This window comes from Apodemus sylvaticus, chromosome 21, assembly GCF_947179515.1.
Source record: "Apodemus sylvaticus chromosome 21, mApoSyl1.1, whole genome shotgun sequence".
Lineage (NCBI taxonomy): Eukaryota > Metazoa > Chordata > Mammalia > Rodentia > Muridae > Apodemus > Apodemus sylvaticus.
This window is the reverse complement of record NC_067492.1, coordinates 53,526,672-53,545,952: the sequence shown is the minus strand read 5'-3', so window position 1 is coordinate 53,545,952 and position 19,281 is coordinate 53,526,672. Positions and strand designations below refer to the sequence as shown.

General features: G+C 48.1%; 2 protein-coding genes across 8 annotated transcripts in view; one reads left to right on the top strand and one right to left on the bottom strand.

Moving 5' to 3' along the window:
- Nr3c2 (nuclear receptor subfamily 3 group C member 2) overlaps positions 1-7,280 on the top strand; it is a 340,219-nt gene extending 332,939 nt beyond the window's left edge. For all 4 annotated transcript variants that reach the window (XM_052166763.1, XM_052166760.1, XM_052166762.1 and 1 more), the window contains exon 9: positions 4,622-7,280. In XM_052166763.1, coding sequence (XP_052022723.1) covers positions 4,622-4,777 — 156 coding nt within the window. In that variant the 3' untranslated portion in view covers positions 4,778-7,280. The remainder of the gene's footprint in view (positions 1-4,621) is intronic.
- Positions 7,281-12,514: 5,234 nt separating this feature from the next.
- Arhgap10 (Rho GTPase activating protein 10) overlaps positions 12,515-19,281 on the bottom strand; it is a 284,292-nt gene continuing 277,525 nt past the window's right edge. For all 4 annotated transcript variants that reach the window (XM_052166588.1, XM_052166589.1, XM_052166591.1 and 1 more), the window contains one exon: positions 12,515-13,215. In XM_052166588.1, the coding sequence (XP_052022548.1) occupies positions 13,127-13,215 (89 nt within the window). In that variant the 3' untranslated portion in view covers positions 12,515-13,126. The remainder of the gene's footprint in view (positions 13,216-19,281) is intronic.

The following is a 19,281-nucleotide window of genomic DNA, read 5'->3' as shown; positions in this document are numbered from 1 at the left end:
TAGTATACATGAATGTCTTTTAAAGTTCTGGCCATCAGTTTCTATTTTTATAACATCATGATAAAAGGATGCATGCTATAATTTATTTGTTTTTAATTCACTGAGACATTTGTAGCCTAGAATAGTCTGAACTAAAAAATGTCCTGTGCACATGCTGCTGAGAACATGTGTTCTACAGCTGTTGTAGGAATGTTCTGGAGATGCCCTAGTGGCCTAAAATATAGTTTAACTGAAAGGGCTTTTTTAAAACATTTTTTTTTTAATTTGGATAGTCTAATGATTAAGGTTGGGTTTGAGGTCCCCCCACCCCACATTTTATCATTATAATTATCATTATATTAGGATGTACACCACATTTTTTATTAAATAATGTTGGCTTTATGTAATTATGTGTTCTAGTTTGGATGTCGGTATTTGTATGAATATTATCTCCTAAAGCTGAGTTGATCCCTGTTCATTTCTTTATCACAACCACCCATGCAGAAGCCAAAGGAGTGTATCAGGTGTCCTGTTCTATAGTCTTAGACTTTTCCACTTCAGACAGGGTCTCTGACTGAATCTAGAGGTAGGCCAGAGCCAGCAAGCCACAATAATCCTACTGCCTCCACCTGGGGTTGCCGGAATGCATGTAGCCACACACAAGTTCTTAAGCAGGGATTCGAACTCATGCCTTCATGCTTGCTCGGTAAGTGTTCTTAACCACTGAGCCATCTTCCCAGATTCTTCCTTTAGCATTTTCAAAAAGTTAAAGTCTTTCTGTCTGGTTGTATCTATGTCATCTATTTGTCTGTCTGTCTGTCTGTCTGACTTCTGTTCTCTATTTGTATGTTCTATCTCTTCCAGCTTCTTTACTTTCAATCTGAGTACCTACTTTCCAATGAAGTCCATTTCTTCTTTGTGTCTAGTACCCCGAGACAAACTCACTCAATGTGTATTTGTTAGTTGGAGGACTTCAATCATTCCATTTACATTCCAAATTGTTGTTGATAACTGACAATGCGCACCTTTGACTGTGCCCATGTCTCCCATGTCTTAGTGTAGCTTTTGTCTGTCCTTGGCTGCTCATCCTCACAAGCCTGACCACACTCATCTCTCTGTGGTGTTTGCTCTATGGTGTAGTCCTACATTTTCACATTCCTCTAAAATGGTGGTTATCAACCTCTAGCTCCTAGCGTAGGCCCCATAAGCATTCCGTGGAGGTCGACTCGAGTGCTCTGATGGTGACAGATTGCCTCAGTGTTTTGTGTGTTGGAAAAAAATATTTCCAGTTCTTAATAGTAGCTTTGCTTGAGTGTAATATTTTAGTTAGCAACTTTTTTCTTTTAAGACTTTAAATACATCATCCCATTTTTTCCCCTAACATGCAAGCTTTCTTTCAAACACTCTTTCTCAGCTTACCTCACAACTGTCTTTTCCTCATCTTTGTCTTAAGCTTTGTATGGTATTTCTATACAAATACTGACCAACCACACTTTACGTGCCCCCTTCTGCAGCATCTAGCAATTAATACTCTATTTACAGTTCAAGCTTTTTAAATTTAAATGAAAGATTTTGCTCTTTACATCCTGCTCATTACACTGAAGGTGCCATCCAGTTCTATTCTTTTACTACAGATAGGGCTTTCCTTGTCTGTGGGCGGAGCAGCTCCGCCTCCTGTACGTGCCCACTATACGGTCTTTACCCTCACCCATCACATGCTGACGGGCACGCAGGTGATCCTGGCTTGGCCACTGTGAACAGCATCACAAAAAGCATGGCGTTCTCTCTCTAATCTACTGATTTTTACTTCCCATAAGTTAGCTGGACCATACGATAGATTCCTTTTTTAAAAGAGTGGTCATGCTTAACTCCATAATGTATGTACTAATTTAAACTTCCCTTAACGGAAGTGTTTCTGCCTTTTTTGTCATCAGTTTTTCACAGTGGTCATTCTATGTGTGGTGAACTGATTTCACTATTGTCAGGACTTGTACACCCCTGGTGCCTAATAAGTGTAAGTTAATTGTTTTATTTTGTTTTTTCATTTATTTTTCTGTCTATTTTTTGGCCACTTTTTTGGAGATGTATCCATACAGACCATACACAGCCTTTAATTGCATTACTTGTTCTGTGGTTCCGTCAGCTTTGAGGGTTTTATGTTTTTAAGAAGTCTAGATATTATTAACCGCCAGTTAGGTGAATAATATGCCAATGCTGTCTCCATGTTATAGTCTGTCTCTTCGTTCTGTAGTGTTTCTCTGTACTAAGAACTTGAGTTTGAGATGATCCTTATTCATCAGAGTTTGCTTTTGATTCTTTGTTTGGATTCCTAATAGGAAAGTCGCTGTCTGTAGCCCATGCCCATCTCTCCTTCCGGCTTACTTCTGTAGTTTAGGGGTTTGTGTGTTACGTGTAGGCTTTTCATCCATCTTGACTGGACTTTTGTTCATGGATGAGATGGGGGTCAAGTTCCTGTCCTCTGCCATGGCTCTCCAGCCTTCCCAGCAGCATTTATTAGAGCAAGAATTTCTCCCATTGTATTTTGTTAAAAACCTCTTGTTAAAAAAAAAAATCAGTTATGGATGTACTTTAGGATCTCTGGGGTTTTTTTTCCTCCCTTTGTTTTAGATGGGATATTTTATTTGTTTTTTATTTGTTTGTTTGTTTTTCAAAACAGGGTTTCTCTGTGTAGCCCTGGCTGTCCTGGAACTCACTCTGTAGACCAGGTTAGCCTCAAACTCAGAAATCTGCCAGCGCCTGGCAATGGAACGTTTTTTCTTACAACCTCCTGCTGTTTGGCCCAGCTGGAGCTTTAGCACGTTTTAGAACCTCCTCCTCTGACATCTTCAGTCTGTGTCTTTACTTGCAAAGTGAGCTTCCAGTAGTCATTATCTCCTTGTTTTTAATCCATTCACCTAGCCTGCATCTTAGTCTGTTTTCATTCATCCTAGTTTAATGGATTACTGTATCGATAATGTTTAACCCTTCTCAGTTCCCGTTTTTTGTGCATTTGCCATTTTAGTGAGATTTGTACTTTGGCAATAGTCGTTTGTTTTACTTGAGGGGCAACAGCTGGAACCCAGAAGCACAAGGCCCCATCAAGGACAGAGGGAACCATGATGGGGGTGGGGGTGGCAGCAGGAACCACACTAGCATTTGTCTTCATTCCTGGCACTGGATAAAGACCTCAACTGGGTGCCACACCCCTGGTCTCAAAGGTAAAGCTGTTCCTGAGGACAGTGCCATCCATTCCTGTGTCACAACACCCAGAAAGACCTGGGTCACTTTGCTTAGCCAGATTTGGGGCCTCAGATGACCATGAGAGCAGTCTATATTCAGATAGACCTCAGTTTAAGATGGCTGCTGCCTATACCTGGCTTACAGTGAGTAAATCCATTTTCCCCACTGGGCCCAGAATGGTGCAGTATCACTCTAATGGAGTTTGCTGGGGCAGTCCAGTGAGGATCCAGGGAAGGGATATTTCGCTTCTCTTTCTTGGCTGTCCTCCCAGAACTCTGAACCTTTTCAAGCTCCATGCGCCCTGACGGTCACTCAACCCGTGGTGCAATGGATGCTTTGATCCGTTTGTGGGGAAGACAGCCAGCCCGTGGTGGGCAACGCTGTTCAGCCATTTTGAAGGCAGTTCTGTTGCACATATCTCTGACTTTGCCCTTATCTTTTCTTTCAGTTTGATCTTATTTATTTCCCAATGATCCGTGGATGACCCAAGCCTCAGGGAATTTTGAGTTGTGTGGTTGTGTGTGTTTCATATGCTTTCTCACATCTTGTATTTGTTCTGGAACTCCAATAATGCAGCACTGGCTCAGTTAACAGCCTCTCCTGAGTGTTCACAAAGCTCTTCATTCCCTTCTCAGCTGAGATGTGTAAGAGGATCTGCTTTCAAGTTCTGTATCCCATCTTCTGTCTGATCAGCCGGGATGTTGACTCTCTGCACACGTTTCTTCACTCTAAGTTCTTTAGCACAATCGTGCTGCAATACATTTGTGTATTTTCTTAACTTACCTAACTGGGAGTGGTTCACGCCCAGAAAGGAGTATCCTGGGGTAGGAACAACACACTAGACAGTCAATCCGTAACTCGAGGCTTTTATTTTTCAAAATCAGCAAGAACTGGAGGGTAGCTGAGGAGCCTCAGCCTTTCTTCAGCCCAGGGGAGAGTCCTGTGAAAGTGGTGGCTGCTGTAGACCCACTGGCCAGCCACAGAGACACCAAACCTCCAACAAGACTACCTCTTCTGTTTCTAACCCTCTGAGGTACCTGCATGCGCCGGCCTGGCGCCTGCATACATACACACCTATTCCAGACTCAACCAATTCACAAGCTTGCAAATGGGAACTGGTTGAGGAGCCGTTCTACGACCCAGGCACCGTTAACTTCATTTCTGTCCCGTGTGCCTTGGATATTCACTTCATGCTAGACAGTTGTAGTTCCTGGCTGAGTTTATTTAGCATGAAGATACTAGATGACATGTGACAAGAATATACTTCTTTGTTCTCCCCAGATAACGTGGTTAGACTATGACACCAGGGTTTCCTGAGCAGTGCCTCAGGGCTAGGCTATGGAGGGGCCGGAGATCTGGAGCTGAGACCCTGTGTCATACCCACTGTGTTTGTGTGTTGCAGCTGGTGAATGACCTGCTAGAATTCTGCTTCTACACCTTCCGAGAATCCCAGGCTCTGAAGGTGGAGTTTCCCGCCATGCTGGTGGAAATCATCAGCGACCAGCTGCCAAAGGTGGAGTCCGGGAACGCCAAGCCCCTTTACTTTCACAGGAAGTGATGGGAGACGCCGGCCAGGAAGAACTTTGCCTTAAGTTTCCCCGCGTCGTTCTACACCTACGAAGGACCCAAGAAATCACATTTTTAACATGTGATGGCTGATTGACAGTTGGTCGGCAGTTTTTCAAGTTTAAAATCACATCAAGGGTGTGGAGCCGGGAAAGCCATGAGACGTGGATGTGGCAAGGCCTGAGCTAGCTAAAGGACACTTCCCTCTCCACTCCCAGTGCTTAGAAAACATGTTCCCGTTCCTCTGGATGAAAAGCCATATCTAGTCAATAACTCTGATTTTGATATTTTAACAGATGGAAGTTTTAACTATGCCGTGTGGTTTCTGGTATCTCTCGATTGTTTTCAAAGGGTTCAAAGGACTAGAGAACTTTTTAAAGCTTACCCGTGGTTTGCACATAAAACGTCTAGTCAATATGGGGCATTAATATTCTTTTGTTATTTAAAAACACACAAAAAATACACAAAAACACATACAGATTCCTGGTATGTAACAACGGAACACGTGGCGTGGAACTGTGGCCTTCCAGGCACATTTTTCTGCATTGCTGGCATACACACTCGTTAGTGTCCATTTATTATTTAATTAGAATGGATAAGATGTTAAATGCCTTGGTTTCAACTTCTAGTATCTATTGTGTTGGCTTTACAAATAATTTTTTGCAGTCTTTTGCTGTGCTGTACATTACTGTATGTATAAATCGTGAAGGACCTGAAATAAGGTGTAAGGAACTTTTGTAAATGAGACACACACACAAAAAATCTTTAATGGTTAATAGGATGAATGGGAAAGTATTTTTGAAAGAATTCTATTTTGCTGGAGACTATTTAAGTACTATCTTTGTCTAAACAAGGTAAACCGTTTTTTTGTATCGTGAGATGCTCTGCATGCGTACTGAACTGTTTACAGTGTATTTAAGAAAGGGAAAGCTGTGCCTTTTTTTAGCTTCATATCTAATTTACCATTTTACAGTCTCTGTTGTAAATAACCACACTTGGACCTCTTCGGTTGTCTCGAAGCCTTTCGACTTCTTCAGTACTACTTGTTTTGTTCTTGGTCTCCCGCGTGGGGTGTTCATGAGACCCCAGCGTGCACTTCCGGCTTCTGCTTCTTCCTGCTTCTGTCCGGGATGCAGCTGCTGCGTCTGCAGCTGCTGGCAGGGGACCGGACCCGCTGGACTGAGGTTCCGAGAGTGCCGTCCTTCCCCCTTTGCTCCAAGAAGCAGAACCTGCTCTCAGAAGGGGAAACATGGCTCAGAGAGCACAGTTCTCCCATTCCAGAAAATCTGAGTTTCTCCTCTGGGGGGGGAAAAATTCCATGCACCCTCCACATCTGTCAAAGATCAGAAAGTCACCTCTGGCCGTGGGCAGGGTCCTCCGCTCCTGGAGCTGGTCACGGGAACAGCAGTCATGGTGGGAGGTGCTGGGGCAATCCATCTCAGCAGGAGCCGATTAGAATGCCGTGGAGACTCACAGATCACTGAAGGTTTTTAGATTTTTTAAAGGTAGGTTTTAAAAATGAAAATTTTATATATAAACAGTTTTGGAGGAAAAAAAACACAAAAACACTATGAATCATATAAGCAAGACAGTGGCACTAAAAATTTAATTCATTAATCCGTCCAATACTGATGCAATTTATAGATTTTTTTTTTCCTTGCCCCAAATCACAGACATGTGTTTCTCTGGGGAACTTCAGTATGATTGCACTAAATGATCTTTGAATAGAGGCCAAATTAATCTTTCAAACATGGTGATGACTCTCATCGGTACACAGCGACCATGAATTCCTAAACCTAAAAGCTGAAGCAGAAGGGCTGGGACAAGGCTCCCGTGGGTCAGCAGGGTCCTAGTGGCAGCAGGGTCCTAGTGGCCTCACCATGCAGGCAACGGTACCTTGTCTTTCAAAAGACGCCTGCCTTCTGCAAGGGGAGACCTGGGGATGCTGAACCCAGAGGGACGGGGTTTTCTTACATCATTTGCAATTTCAAGGATTTAATTTATAGGCAGATCTTTAAACACAGTCAACTTACATGCACAGCAATATGAAAACCACACTTCAAAGGCGATGAATACACACAGCATGCAGACGAGGTGTTTCTGGGGGAAAGGAGCTGAGTTAACTCTATGAAACTGGACTTCCATCTTAGGCAGGATTGAGGTGGAGAAGGCCTGCATTAGTTTTTTTTGTATTAGTGAAGTTACTGGCTCCTCATGTGTCTCCAGGTAACTCTGCTTAACTAAACAGCAAAGCCATATTCTCTAAATTCACTGTTGAATGCCTGTCCCAGGCCAAACTGTCTGTCTGCTCTTATTTTTGTACCATATTGCTCTTAAAAATCTTGGTTTGGTACAATTCATAATTCACCAAAACTTCTTCATATAATTAAAAACACTAAATTAGTTTAAAAATGAAGCAATTTATATCTTTATGCAAAAACATGTCTGTCTTTGCAAAGGACTGTAAGCAGATTACAATAAATCCTTTACTTTAATCACCTGTTGTTCTGGAAACGGTTCATTCGGATGCCTACGGGCACGCCGGGACTGTGTGCCTTCCGCATTCTGGTCCTGTGCACTTCTGCCTGCAGCCAACACTGGACCCTCCTTAGTTTGGTCTGAGGCTAGAAAGAGCCCTGTTTGCTGCCACATGGTCAGCCTTGTCTTTGAGGACAGATCAAGAGTCCAGTTCGTTACACTCTTCCAGAACAGTGCTATACTGCTGGCTGCCGTGTAGCCATGTGCACACACACACATACACACACACACACATCAGCATGGCCTCACGCATCTCTACACCCACAAGATGTTGAGACTAAATTAAGTAGACCACCATACCAGCTGGATTCAGAGTTCTTCCTCTGCGTGTTCCTGCTTTCTCCCCCAGGTGCCTGCAAACCCTGATGGCCACCCACTCTTTATGGGACTGCCCCCTTGACTCTCATGAACATGGACCCCAAGCGTGCAATTACCAGTTCATTTTAAAACAGGAAACATTTCCTCCCAGATAAATTTGAGCAGTATGTCATTCGACGGATAGATATAGCCTGGCTTTCAGAAAGAGGCGCCTGTGCGGTAGACAAACTCAGCACTGGAAAACAGATACAATTCTGAAACACATAGTGTGGCGACTGACCATAGCCCAGGGGAGGAGCTGTAGTCTGTGTGTGCCTGCGTGTTCACTCATGCAAGCGGAACAAGACATCTGTAGGTGAGAACGAATCCTTATGTAAACATTTAGAGAAATCTGACCTGTTAAGGAGCAAGGCTTTTCACAGCCTCCAATTTGAAACAAAAGCTATCTTGCTGGGCAAGGCTGCCCAGGGGCCCTACCCACAAAGCACCTGGAAAAGCAGGAGGCCTTCAGAAAGGAGGAGACCTAATCTTGAGTTGAGTGCCTTTTAAGAACTTCACAAAGCAATTTTCATGCCAAACAAATTCAAGCCCCCAATAGGAATCACTAGGTAAGAACTTCCAGGATGACGACTACGATGATGACGACGACGACGATGACGATGACGACTACTACTGCTACTACTACTACTGTCTGCCATGCATCAAAAACCAGGCCATGAGCCACAGAGAGTGAGGAGCTTACTGCTTGTGCATGTGGAAGGCCTCTAAAGCAGAGAGGAGACATTTTCTCATGCATGCAAAACACAGTAGCATGCCTTTTGACGAGCAGTGCAGGTGTTTGCAAAGTAAGATGATTACAGGTGTATCTGAGACTTTCAGCGCAAGTGACCCAGTTCGTAGAGCTTTGCGGGAAATACAGTTTCCCAAACAGCATTACGTAGAAGAGTATTAAGCTAGGACCCTGATGCTGAGCATCGGCCAAGTGAAGCACAAGGCAGAATTGTAGCAGGACAGACCAGTGCACCACTTCTTCCGGCTGGCTTGTCTGTCGACTGCTGGTTAGGGCCAGACTTAGCTGAGCTGGGCCGGTTGGTTCATGATCTGTGCTATTGGCCCACGATAGCTTTGCCATGTGTGACTTCCCATCTCTCACCATCCAGCACAGACATTATGGAAACGGCTGGTGCTTCCCAAGCCTCTTAGTCCTTCAGACTTGTTCCTGTCCCGCAGACTAAACTGAGTCCCAGCTCAAACCCAGGGTCCAAATGTGAGGACTCTTAAACATGGTTGTGGGAGCAGGATCAAGGATGGGGAGGGTATCAAGTGATGAATCCCAGGAAATCAGACTCTGGAGACCAGCATCAGGGTGCAGATCTGAGTTTATTGCCCAGTGATTAAGCTTAAATACAGTGCTTGAGCCAATCCCAATCCCCTAAATCCCCGCCCAACCATATCTCACCACATCGGCACCGTTCTTCAATGAGAGCCCTGCCTCATGAGGTAACGCAGAAGGAGCAGGGGAGCATCATCACCTGCGAGGACTTCCGTAAAGATGGGGGAAGCGGCCACCCTGGCCTTGACTCCCTTTATGCTGTCTCACTGGTGTTCCAGGTGCCATCTCAGAGCCAAGGCCTTCTTGATGGCAGACCAGGACTTTGGAGCAGTCGCAGCAGCAGCAGCCTGTGGCACCTTGGTCCTCATCCCATTTTCTCCTTCACAAGGTTGCCTTCCACACACATCTCCACACGCGGTTCCCGTAAGTGACGGCCACCAAGAGAATGCGTAGTCATTCAGACACTGCACAATGTGTGTTGCTAAGACTGACTTCTAACTTTCTCCCAGTTCAACCAAAGCTATTTCTGGGTCTTTCGGGAGTATCACTCATGCCCTCACGAGCCAGAGTCAGGTGGATCTGGACAAACTGTTCCCTCTGCACTCGGCAGCAGCATTTCACAGTAACTAACTCTCCAAGGAAGAAATCCAGACCCCGGTGTGTGGCCCTGAGCTGTCCAGTTTCATCCCACACTCGTCCACCGTCCGAGTTCGACGTGCAGGTCTCCTGTCTGACGGTCAGCAGCTTAGCTCGTCTTTAGATAGGAAAATCTGAGCATATTCTCCCAGCAGGTGGGCTGAGACAGTTTTAGCCGGACACTTAGCATCGGGAGAAGGAGCTGCGTTCTTGCCCAAATGTGGCGGCAGTGAAGTACCACCCAGAAAGCCAAGGAAAAGTAACTGACAGTCATCTGATATGATACTGGGGGCGGAGCAGGGGGTAAGGGCCGGAGAGGAAAGCTGTCTGAGAGCACCCCTGCAATAGACTGGGATGGCGAAGCTGCCTCAGCAGTCAGGGGGAGGAGTGGCCAGAGCCCCCGCTCTGAGAGACTTGGGGAGAGAAGTCAAGGATGTGGTGGGTGGAAAATGAGGGCAGGCTGCGACTGCAGGAGAAGGGTCAGAGGTCACAGTGATGGCTGAAGAGCAGGGGCCACCAATGGCCTTTGAAGACGAGATGGCAGAGAGGAGCATGTGTATTAGTGCTGTCCCCGTTGACAGAGTATTTGATTGATCAACATTTAAAAGATTAAGCTCACAGGTTCCGAGGTCTCAGTCCGTGGCTGGCCAACTCTGGTTCTGGAGGCCAGGGAAAGCGGGTGGTGACATCACAGCAGGAGGCATGAAATAAAGCAAAGCTACTTACCCCGGGTCATCCAGGAAGCAAAGAGATCTGAAGGGATCCTGTTCTTTTGTGCTCGCCCAGGCTGGGTAAGTGCCACTGGCCAAAGCCCAAAAGGTCCGTCACTTCCCAGCAGTGCCCTCGGCTGGGGGCCAAGCTCTAACACACAGGACTTTGACAGACCACACTAGTGGCTAAGGGTTGCAAGGCCCCCGGAGACTACCTCCTCCTCATCTCCATTCACCACAGTCTCTCCTGCTGTGCACACTCAGATGCAGTACAGTCACTGAAGTTCCCATGGCGCTTGATTCCACCATGTCACAGATGGAAACCCAAGCACAGAGACTCCGGCAGGGGCTCTGGACCAGCTAAGCCTGAAGAGCTAGAGCTGGTGCTCCTGGAGGTGAGAGATGGGGCTGGTGTCAAGTCCTGAGGGAAGCACACAGCCAGAAGCATCCTGGAGATATTCCCAGGATTAGCCACACCCATCTTGGAATGATTGCCAGGTGTAACCAAACACCCCTGCTCCCTTTACCGTGTAGATTTTGGGCCCTGCACAGGGCTAAGCACTCTGCTCCGCCCAGTGGTGATGGCACGCTGAGTTGAATTGCTCCTGGGTCATATTCTGTTAGAAACAGCCTTGACTTTCTCGGGCACCACCCTGCTTTCTTCTAGATAAACACAGGTCTGCCAGCTCTTGGGACCACGGGGAAATCTATTCAGCGACACGTACCCCATGGCTCCCAGAAGATATTGACAACCAAAGTGCAAGCAATCGCAACCAAGGGACCAGAAGCCCTGTCACGGCCACGCCCATCACTGCCACCTTGCTCTCGGTCACACACTTCAACTTCATACTTTGGCCAGTGAGAAGCAATGCCAGTAGTCTAGATGCAGAGCCGTAGACTTACCTGGATCCACTCTGCACCAGGCACGCCAGGAAATGACAGCTTACAACACCGGGCACTTCCTCCGGCGTCAGACTGGCCACTCAGGCCACAGATAGCTGCTACCATGCAGCTCTGGGTTCTTCCTCAGTCTCCCCTCTTCCCCTAGGACCTAGGGTTTGGTAGTTTAACTTCCACTGTAAAGACTTTTGCAGAATACGTGCTTCTAAAATGCACGCTCCTCTCAATCTCATGTGACTCTGACTTTAACAAGATACCCCGTGCTCAGCTTTTAAAGGTTTATTTTGGCTCACAGTCTTGGGGTGACATTTCCTAAGGAAGGGCTTCGGACCTGGGGCAGAACATAACAAGAAGCCTATGGTAGTATAAGCTGTTCACCAAACAACAGACACAAAAGAGAGAAAAGAAGAAACCTATAAGCCCTCTGATAGGTACAACCCAATGACCCAAAACCTCCTACAAGGGTCCCTTTTTAAAGTTTCAACCCTCTTCAAACAGTGACACAAGCTAGAGCAAGACCTTCAACACCAGGGCCTTGGGTGGGAGGCATTCTGGATCTAACTCAGCCACTCCAAACTTGATGCCCTTACACAAGAGCCCCATCAGGTGACTTCATAGCTGTTAACCAACAAAGAAGCAGGCTCCAGAGTCAGTCAGGGGAGGCAATACAACATCCATCTTTTGATGATTCCTTGGGAGACAATTCAGATAGGGTGGAGAACCTCTTATGGGTTAGTTGTCAACACCAACTCCAGCAGCTTCTGCTGCGATACAGAGCTCCCTTCACAGTCCCAAGGCTGCAGATACTTGCTCCCTGCAGAGAAGCAGCTGCTCTTCCCCCACAAGACGGTCATGCCTGGGCCTGGAGCTGCACTTTGAGCTGAGGAGATTGGGGAAGAGAAAGCATCCCAAGTTGGGATGGCTGTCAGCCTACCCTTCCCAAAGTCCAGCTTCATCAAGATGGACAAGGTTAATACTGAGCCTAGGAAGCAAGGCCATTTTGGATGGTATGAGAGAGATCTTCCCAAAGAAGCCAGTCAGGAGGGCTGGCCATCAGCATGGCTATAGCCACCTATACACTGCCACAGACCAGTTCCCACCCCACTGTCTCTTGAGGGAAAGGCCTATTCGGCTCCACACGAGTGCTGGAATTTCATTTCAGAAAGGCCCGTCTTTCCTGCTGCAAAACACGATGTTCTAAGGGGCTAACATCATGGTCCGCAGACCATGGACTTTCAAACCATGAATCACCACTGAGGTGATTCACTCCCCATATTAGGCCAGATACACCACATAGTAAATTACACTTTATTTCATTTACAGAGGGGCCTTGTGGCAACAAGGTGACATAGGGCAAACAGTACTCAGGTGGAGCACCTGGAAAGGCTGTGGAAGCACCTGGAAAGGCTGTGGAAGCACACAGACAAGCTAGGCGCAGCTGCCAGTGAGCAGGTCCCGGGGCCGGGAGAGGCGGGCAGGCAGGCAGGAAGGCACAGGCTTGAAGAAGCTTCTCTCTGCTTCCCTTCAGGTTGGGACCAACTCCCCGTCACTCACAAGGTCACATGTGCTCTGGACACTCAAGCCCCCCTCAACAGCCAACAGCAGGTGTGTGGACAGTGAGGTCGCCAGTGAGGCCTACCCTCTCTTTGTTCTGCAGCCTGGAGAATTAAAAAATCACACCCCCTCCAGGGCCTGCTAGATGATAATCCACCGATGCCGGCCACACTCTGCCCACGCCCACATCTGCACTGTCCCAGGTGGCGGTTCCATCCCCTCCCCAGCTCTGCAGTGCCCGTGGTGAACCGCAGATCCTAAGCGTGACCGTGGTGTCTGGGTGCCACTTCCAGGCTGGTGCTTGGAAGCTGGTGCTGGGTGCCAGGATCAGCAGGAGCCCCGCAGCCAGGAGCTACAGCAGCTTGACGTAATTCTGTGGAATCAGCCCTCGCTTGCCGTTCAGGGTCCCTTCCAGCCAGCCGGGTTCCCTTGAGGTCTGAACTGAAAAAGAAAAGACCACATTTACATGCCTGCTCCCGGTGCTTGTCCCTGACACCGTGCCGCACGGTTTCTCGTAGGCTTCATGGAGCAGCTGTGGAAGACAGTTACTCCAGGACCAAACACCAAAGCTGCCACGAGGGTCCCCGCCCAGTCCTGGTCATCACTAGGCCTCCCTATCTACTCCCTGTTGCCAACCTTGCTCCTAACTCACTATGTACTGAGCTGCTCAGGAAACTCTCTAGGAAACAGAGCAGAGCACACCTTCCCCCATTCAAGTTCAAACCAAGCTTAGTGGTGCAGTGCACGGGGCCTCTCCTACCACCCCTGCAGTCCCTCCTGGGCCACCAGCGGGTGCCAGAATCAGCTGGGAACTCCCACTGGGACTCCCGGCCTCGTGCGTGCGTGCGTGCAGTGGTTCCCTTGCTGCCTAGAATGCCCTTCCACTTCTTCACTAGGTAACTCTTCTGCTTCAGAGCCCTCTGAAGGAAGATCTGCTTCGACCTACCAGCCATTACAGGAGTCAGGCACACACTGATCCCTCTGCCGTACTGGTCAGGGAGCTCTGCAGGCAGGCCTGAGCCTTATCTACCTGAGCGCACTAGAGCTACCAGTACACACTTGTCACAGTCACATGACAAGGCCCAGAATGGACAGCAAAGGATCCAGGGCTCAAGCTGGCAAACTAGCATTTTGATATCAAATACCGGAGGATTTATGGGACCCCAGCTGAAACACAAATTATGGCCAGGGTAGTAGCCACACACCTGGGGATGGGGGTGGTGCTCCTCTACAGAACAACCCAGAACCCAGCTGTGAAATGCAGCTCTGGATCATAGCCAAAAGGAATTACTTTATCCTAGAAGCTGAGCGCAGGCGCACACGCACACCTCTCGTGAAGCACTGTGTCCTTCCTCGTGTGCTGAGCTCTGTTCTTGCTTTCTGACTGCCAATGCGATGAGCAATCCTTGACCCACTCGTGGTTGGAGAACCCTCATTCTAACTTCTCAATGAGGGGACCATTTGTTTCCTCCCCTGAGAGAATTGCTGTGAATTCCGCTTTCTCTATCACCATGCCTTCTGATAACTGCCTTCCATCCGCCAAGAAGCTTTAGGGTTCCCGGTTGCTCCCTAGGTCCTAAGTCACTTCAACCACGTCTGGGCAGCACAGGCTCACACTTCGGTTAGTGGCTCTGTCTCCATCCAGACCAGATGAGGGACCTCACGAGGCCTCCACATTCCATGCGTGCCTACGAGACCACAACTCAAAGTGCAGGACAAACATAAGAGAACTTGTATTCCCTGGCACCTAGCCCAGAGTCTCACACATGATCACTTGTACAATACATGAGCAAACACACTTAAGGTGTGCTTTCACGGTGACCCAGCAGGCAATTTGATGTCTTCATCCTCACGATGACCTTGACCCTGACCTTGTTACTAAGAGCACTATTTTTTTTTAAATTAATTTATTATATGTAAGTACACTGTAGCTGTCTTCAGATACTTTGTCTTCTCTCTCTGGCCTTGCTTGTTCTGGCCCAAAGATTTATTTATTTATTTATTATATGTAAGTACACTGTAGCTGTCGTCAGACACCCCAGAGAGGGCATCAGATTTTATTACGGATGGTTGTGAGCCACCGTGTGGTTGCTGGGATTTGAACTCAGGACCTTCAGAAGAGCAGTCTTAACCAGTGAGCCATCTCTCCAGCCCAAGAACACTATTCTTAAAGGTTTCATCCATATACTGTACTGGCCGAAGCAACCAATGAATGGGGAAAGGACTGGATTCAATGGCGAAGCTGCTCCTAGGACGTGCCACCGGCAGCGTGTGGTGTCCTGGGAGAGAGAGTAAACTCAGGCTGAGGCCCCACCTCTCACCGAGGCTCACCTCTGACGCCTTCAGAGAGAGCTGTTCAACTTTCATGCCTTTACCACCTCAGGGCCAGGCCGGCGTTGGCAGGGACCACACCGCAGCTGCTCTGTCAGACAGAAGGAGCTGGAAGAAGGCAGCTGTGCTTCCATTTTGGAGGCAGGAGACACAGTGGCTCTATCTCCTGTCACTCACTAAGGGCGCGCTTCTGTATGTAAGCTTCCTGGTGACCTTGATCTTCCTATCTAAGGATCTGGATGTTTCCTCTAATGGACTCACTCATTTGTCCCGATGGCACTGGCCTGTTTCACTTAGGATATCCTCGGGTGCAATCACAACCACTGCTCAGCCATTCTGGAGACGGTTTGCTTACACTCCAATCTAAGTTCACACCACACTTTGTCAGTCCGCTTACTGCTGATGGCCGCGTGGTTGTTTCCATCTTTGGGCTATGTATGAGTTCTGTTACTGCTATCAATGCAGGAATGTGGATACTGGAACCCCTGCCTCTCTGCCTCTAAGTGTGAACTCCAACTGGACTACTGGGTCTCACAGGACGCCATTACTCAATTTCTGAGCAGCCTCAGTATTGTCCTCTAGAGCTGTCCCATTCCTGTTCCTAAGAGGCCCCATTTCTCCACAGTTTCACCAATGCTTAGCTCCCTCCTCCCCTCCAGCGCTGGAACGGTGTCAAACGCTATGCTCCGTGCTTTACCATGCTGTCCCACTATTTACCATCCAGCCACAACAGTGACTGTGGAACCAGTAACGTCTCTGCAAAGCTGCATCCACAGCAGCATCGAGTCTTGGGCCGCTGCTTTCTACACAGAGTGTAAACTATCCAGTCATGACAGATGGCTTTGGCACGAGAGATCACAAGGAGCTCAGCTTCAGTTCTGAAAGCACAACATGGGCCCCATGCAAGATGTGTCTGAGGATCTCACTGCCTCCCACCTGACCTTCCCGAGCCCCCAGAGAGACCAGAAACGTCCCATTTCCCAGACTCCTTCCCCAGCTTAATTAAAACACGCTGGTCCCACAAGTCTGTGTCAGTTTGCTTATTCCTGAGATGGCCAGCATCACACTGCCATCTTTCCAGCCTTGTGAGGTTCCTACGTTCGGAATACAACTGGGTGATGCTATCTCCACACCATCAACCTCCCAGGGGATGCCAAAGAGCATTTCAAGAATTATTCTACATACCCTTTAATCGAACCTTTAATATTCAATCCCTAGAGGATTTTAAGGCTTGATCTGGTCCATAGCCATTGCACAAACAGTAGCAATATTGCCACTATTCGTGGACACCAACCAATACACCTGGCCACATGGGGCCTCTTGCCTCAGCACCAAGGGTGAGCCAGCTGCTGCAAACCCTGTGCTCACGGGCCCTGTGTCCTGTGGGGAGACCCAGGGAAGCCCACACTTCATACCTGACTAGCAGATCTACCAACAAAATGTATTTCTGGGATTCCTAAGCCCCAGAGAAAGGGGGAGATTTCCTCCAGCTTTGAGAGGAGAGCACACAGGACAAACCCTGTGGAAGATGACGGTAGCAGCTCCCAGACCTACAGAACTACATCCTTAGCCAAGAACTGGAATTCATAGCCCAAGTCCATGACCTTATAGTAAGAAGAGAAAGAGCAGGCTGGAGATGGCTCAGCAGTTAAGAGCACTGACTGCTTTTCCAGAGGTTCTGAGTGCAATTCCCGGCAACCACACGGTGGCTCACAACCATCTGTAATGGGATCTGATGCCCTCTTCTGGTGTGTCTGAGGACAGCAACAGTGTGCTCATATGCATAAATAAATAATAATTCTTGTAACAAAAGGAAGGACGGAAGGAAGGGAGAAAGTGAGGAAGGAAGGAAAGGAGGGAGGGAGGAGGGAAGGGAGAGAGGGAGGGAGGGAGGGAGGGAGGGAGAGAGGGAGGGAGGGAGGGAGGAAGGGAAGAAGGGAAGAAGGAAGGAAGGGAGGGAGGGAGGGAGGGAGGAAGGAAGGAAGGAAGGGGGGAGGAAGGGAGGGAGGGAGGGATGGAGGGAGGGAAGAAGGAAGGGAGGAAGGGAGGAGGGAGGGAGGGAGGGAAGAAGGGAAGAAGGGAGGGAAGGAGGAAGAAAAGAAAGTGAGTAAGCAGAGTGTCACAGTGTGGCACATTTTCTAAAGGCCCCTTTCCCTTCCATTTGCTTGTCTGAGATTCCTGTTTGTGATTATTCCAAAGCCCTAACTAAGAGCAGTGAAGGCCTGGGGTCATTTCAGGCCACTGGCTGCAATAAACTGGTTTCTGTCCTTGTCTACATTATGAAAATGAATCACACCGAAGGATCCCTGTTCTTGCTAGAAGATTCCAAGCTATTGCATGAGCGCAAGAAAACAGCCTTGGGTCTCGGGGGCGTTAATGTCGGCGGCGGTCTACAGCAAGAGTGTTCCGTGGAGACATCCTGCAGAGTGAGCTATAAAGAGTAGCTCCACTGCCGGGCTCCACAGGTCCTAGGACCTGCCAACTGCTTCATTTCGTGCTGGCTGTCAGAGGGGAAGACCCCATCCCCATTTGAGGAAGGGCTTTAGTAGCATATTCTGATTAATACCTGTTTTTCACAAGTTGGGAGAACAGCTCTGCACTGAAGATCAAAGTGTGTACAGTAAGGAAAGAATGCACCTGCATTAACACTCCAGTTTACTGGGTTCCTTAAGGCCTGTCCCTAGGAAACAGCAGTCTGAAAACTTCCCACTCAACTCATGGACACAATGAGATACTTGGGGAGGCTCACAGAAAATGAGACATCCACACCCTGGGGACAGAGGGAGGGAGGGAGGGACGGAGGGAAGGAGGGAGGGAGGGAGGAAGGGTCGGCATACCAAGCAGATGTTTTTGGAATACACAGTCTTGGGGAAGGGGCTGAGAGGCACTACTGAGATACCCTGGGTGTTCCAGCCAGCATGCCAGACAGAGCATCGTGCCCAAGGGATATATAACCTGGCTAATGCAACCTTAGCTGCAGCATACCGTGAGGGGCCCTGTATGGCAGGGCGGCCAGCAACGTGTCTCCCAAGTGTTAAGAGTATTCAAAGCTCAGTCTTCTGAAGCCCCCCAGTATCACGCTAATACATCCTTGCAGACTAGGATGGAAAACCTGGTGCACAGATCACTTACAGTTTCCAGAGAAAGTCAAAGGCAAGGCACTGTGAACCTGCTTTAGTCCGTGTGTGTGTGTGTGTGTGTGTGTGTGTGTGTCCCTGTCCGTCTGTCCATCTATGAGTATACACATATTTTACGACTCTTTTTAAAGGAAGATTCCTAAAAGTCATCAAAGGACTCTGGCAGTGGAGAACTTGGGCCTCTTGGCTTGGCTATCTTCTGACCTTTCTTCTGCCTCTCATCCAGCATTGGTTTAGGGAGGCACAGGTGTCATGGTTGTGTGCCTATGTCTACCAAGTGTGGTTCTCGTTGCCTAAGTCCTCCCCGTGACAACTGTAGACACATTTGACCCAGTTTTGACCAAAGGCAGTTAAACTCAGAAGTAAGTTCTAGAAAAGTTTTCTCATAAAAGAAATACAAAGAGAAGACATCTCCTTAGGTAGAGTTATGTCTAGCCTGGAACTGGGGCCACTTCTCACCGCCAAGAACACTAGGGCAAGACTCAAGTCTCCAGCCAAGAATGTTCACCAAACATGGTAACCTTTGGTCTAGATGACATCTAAAGCAACCTGAATACCCACTATGGTCTTACTGCGTCTATGTCACAGTCCTGGGCTTCCTTACAGGATCACCGGAGTTCCCTGTCTCAGACATTACAATGCAAGGAATCACACATATTAAGTCACATAATATAAGAATTCATCACAATTTCAGTGCTACAATGTCCCTTCCAACATGTGCTGTTCCAACACATGACAGGGTGGCTGTGTGGACACAGCCTTCTGATAAAACTGTATGTGCATATGTCATAGTGATATGTTGGAAAATCTTGCTTCTGCTCCAACACGGAAATTTCTCCACAAAGCCCACCCTTGTGTAAGAGCAGCTGCTGCTGCCTTGTCTGCTGCTATCCGGCTCCAGGAGCACGCACTGCATACAGAGTCTATGCGAAAGCAAACAACGTGCTTGCTATTTAACAACCCTCAGCAAACCTGTGCTCCTGACTACCACATGCACTGTGGTGATACGTTCCACAGAAGCCAAAAGTTCTGGCTAATC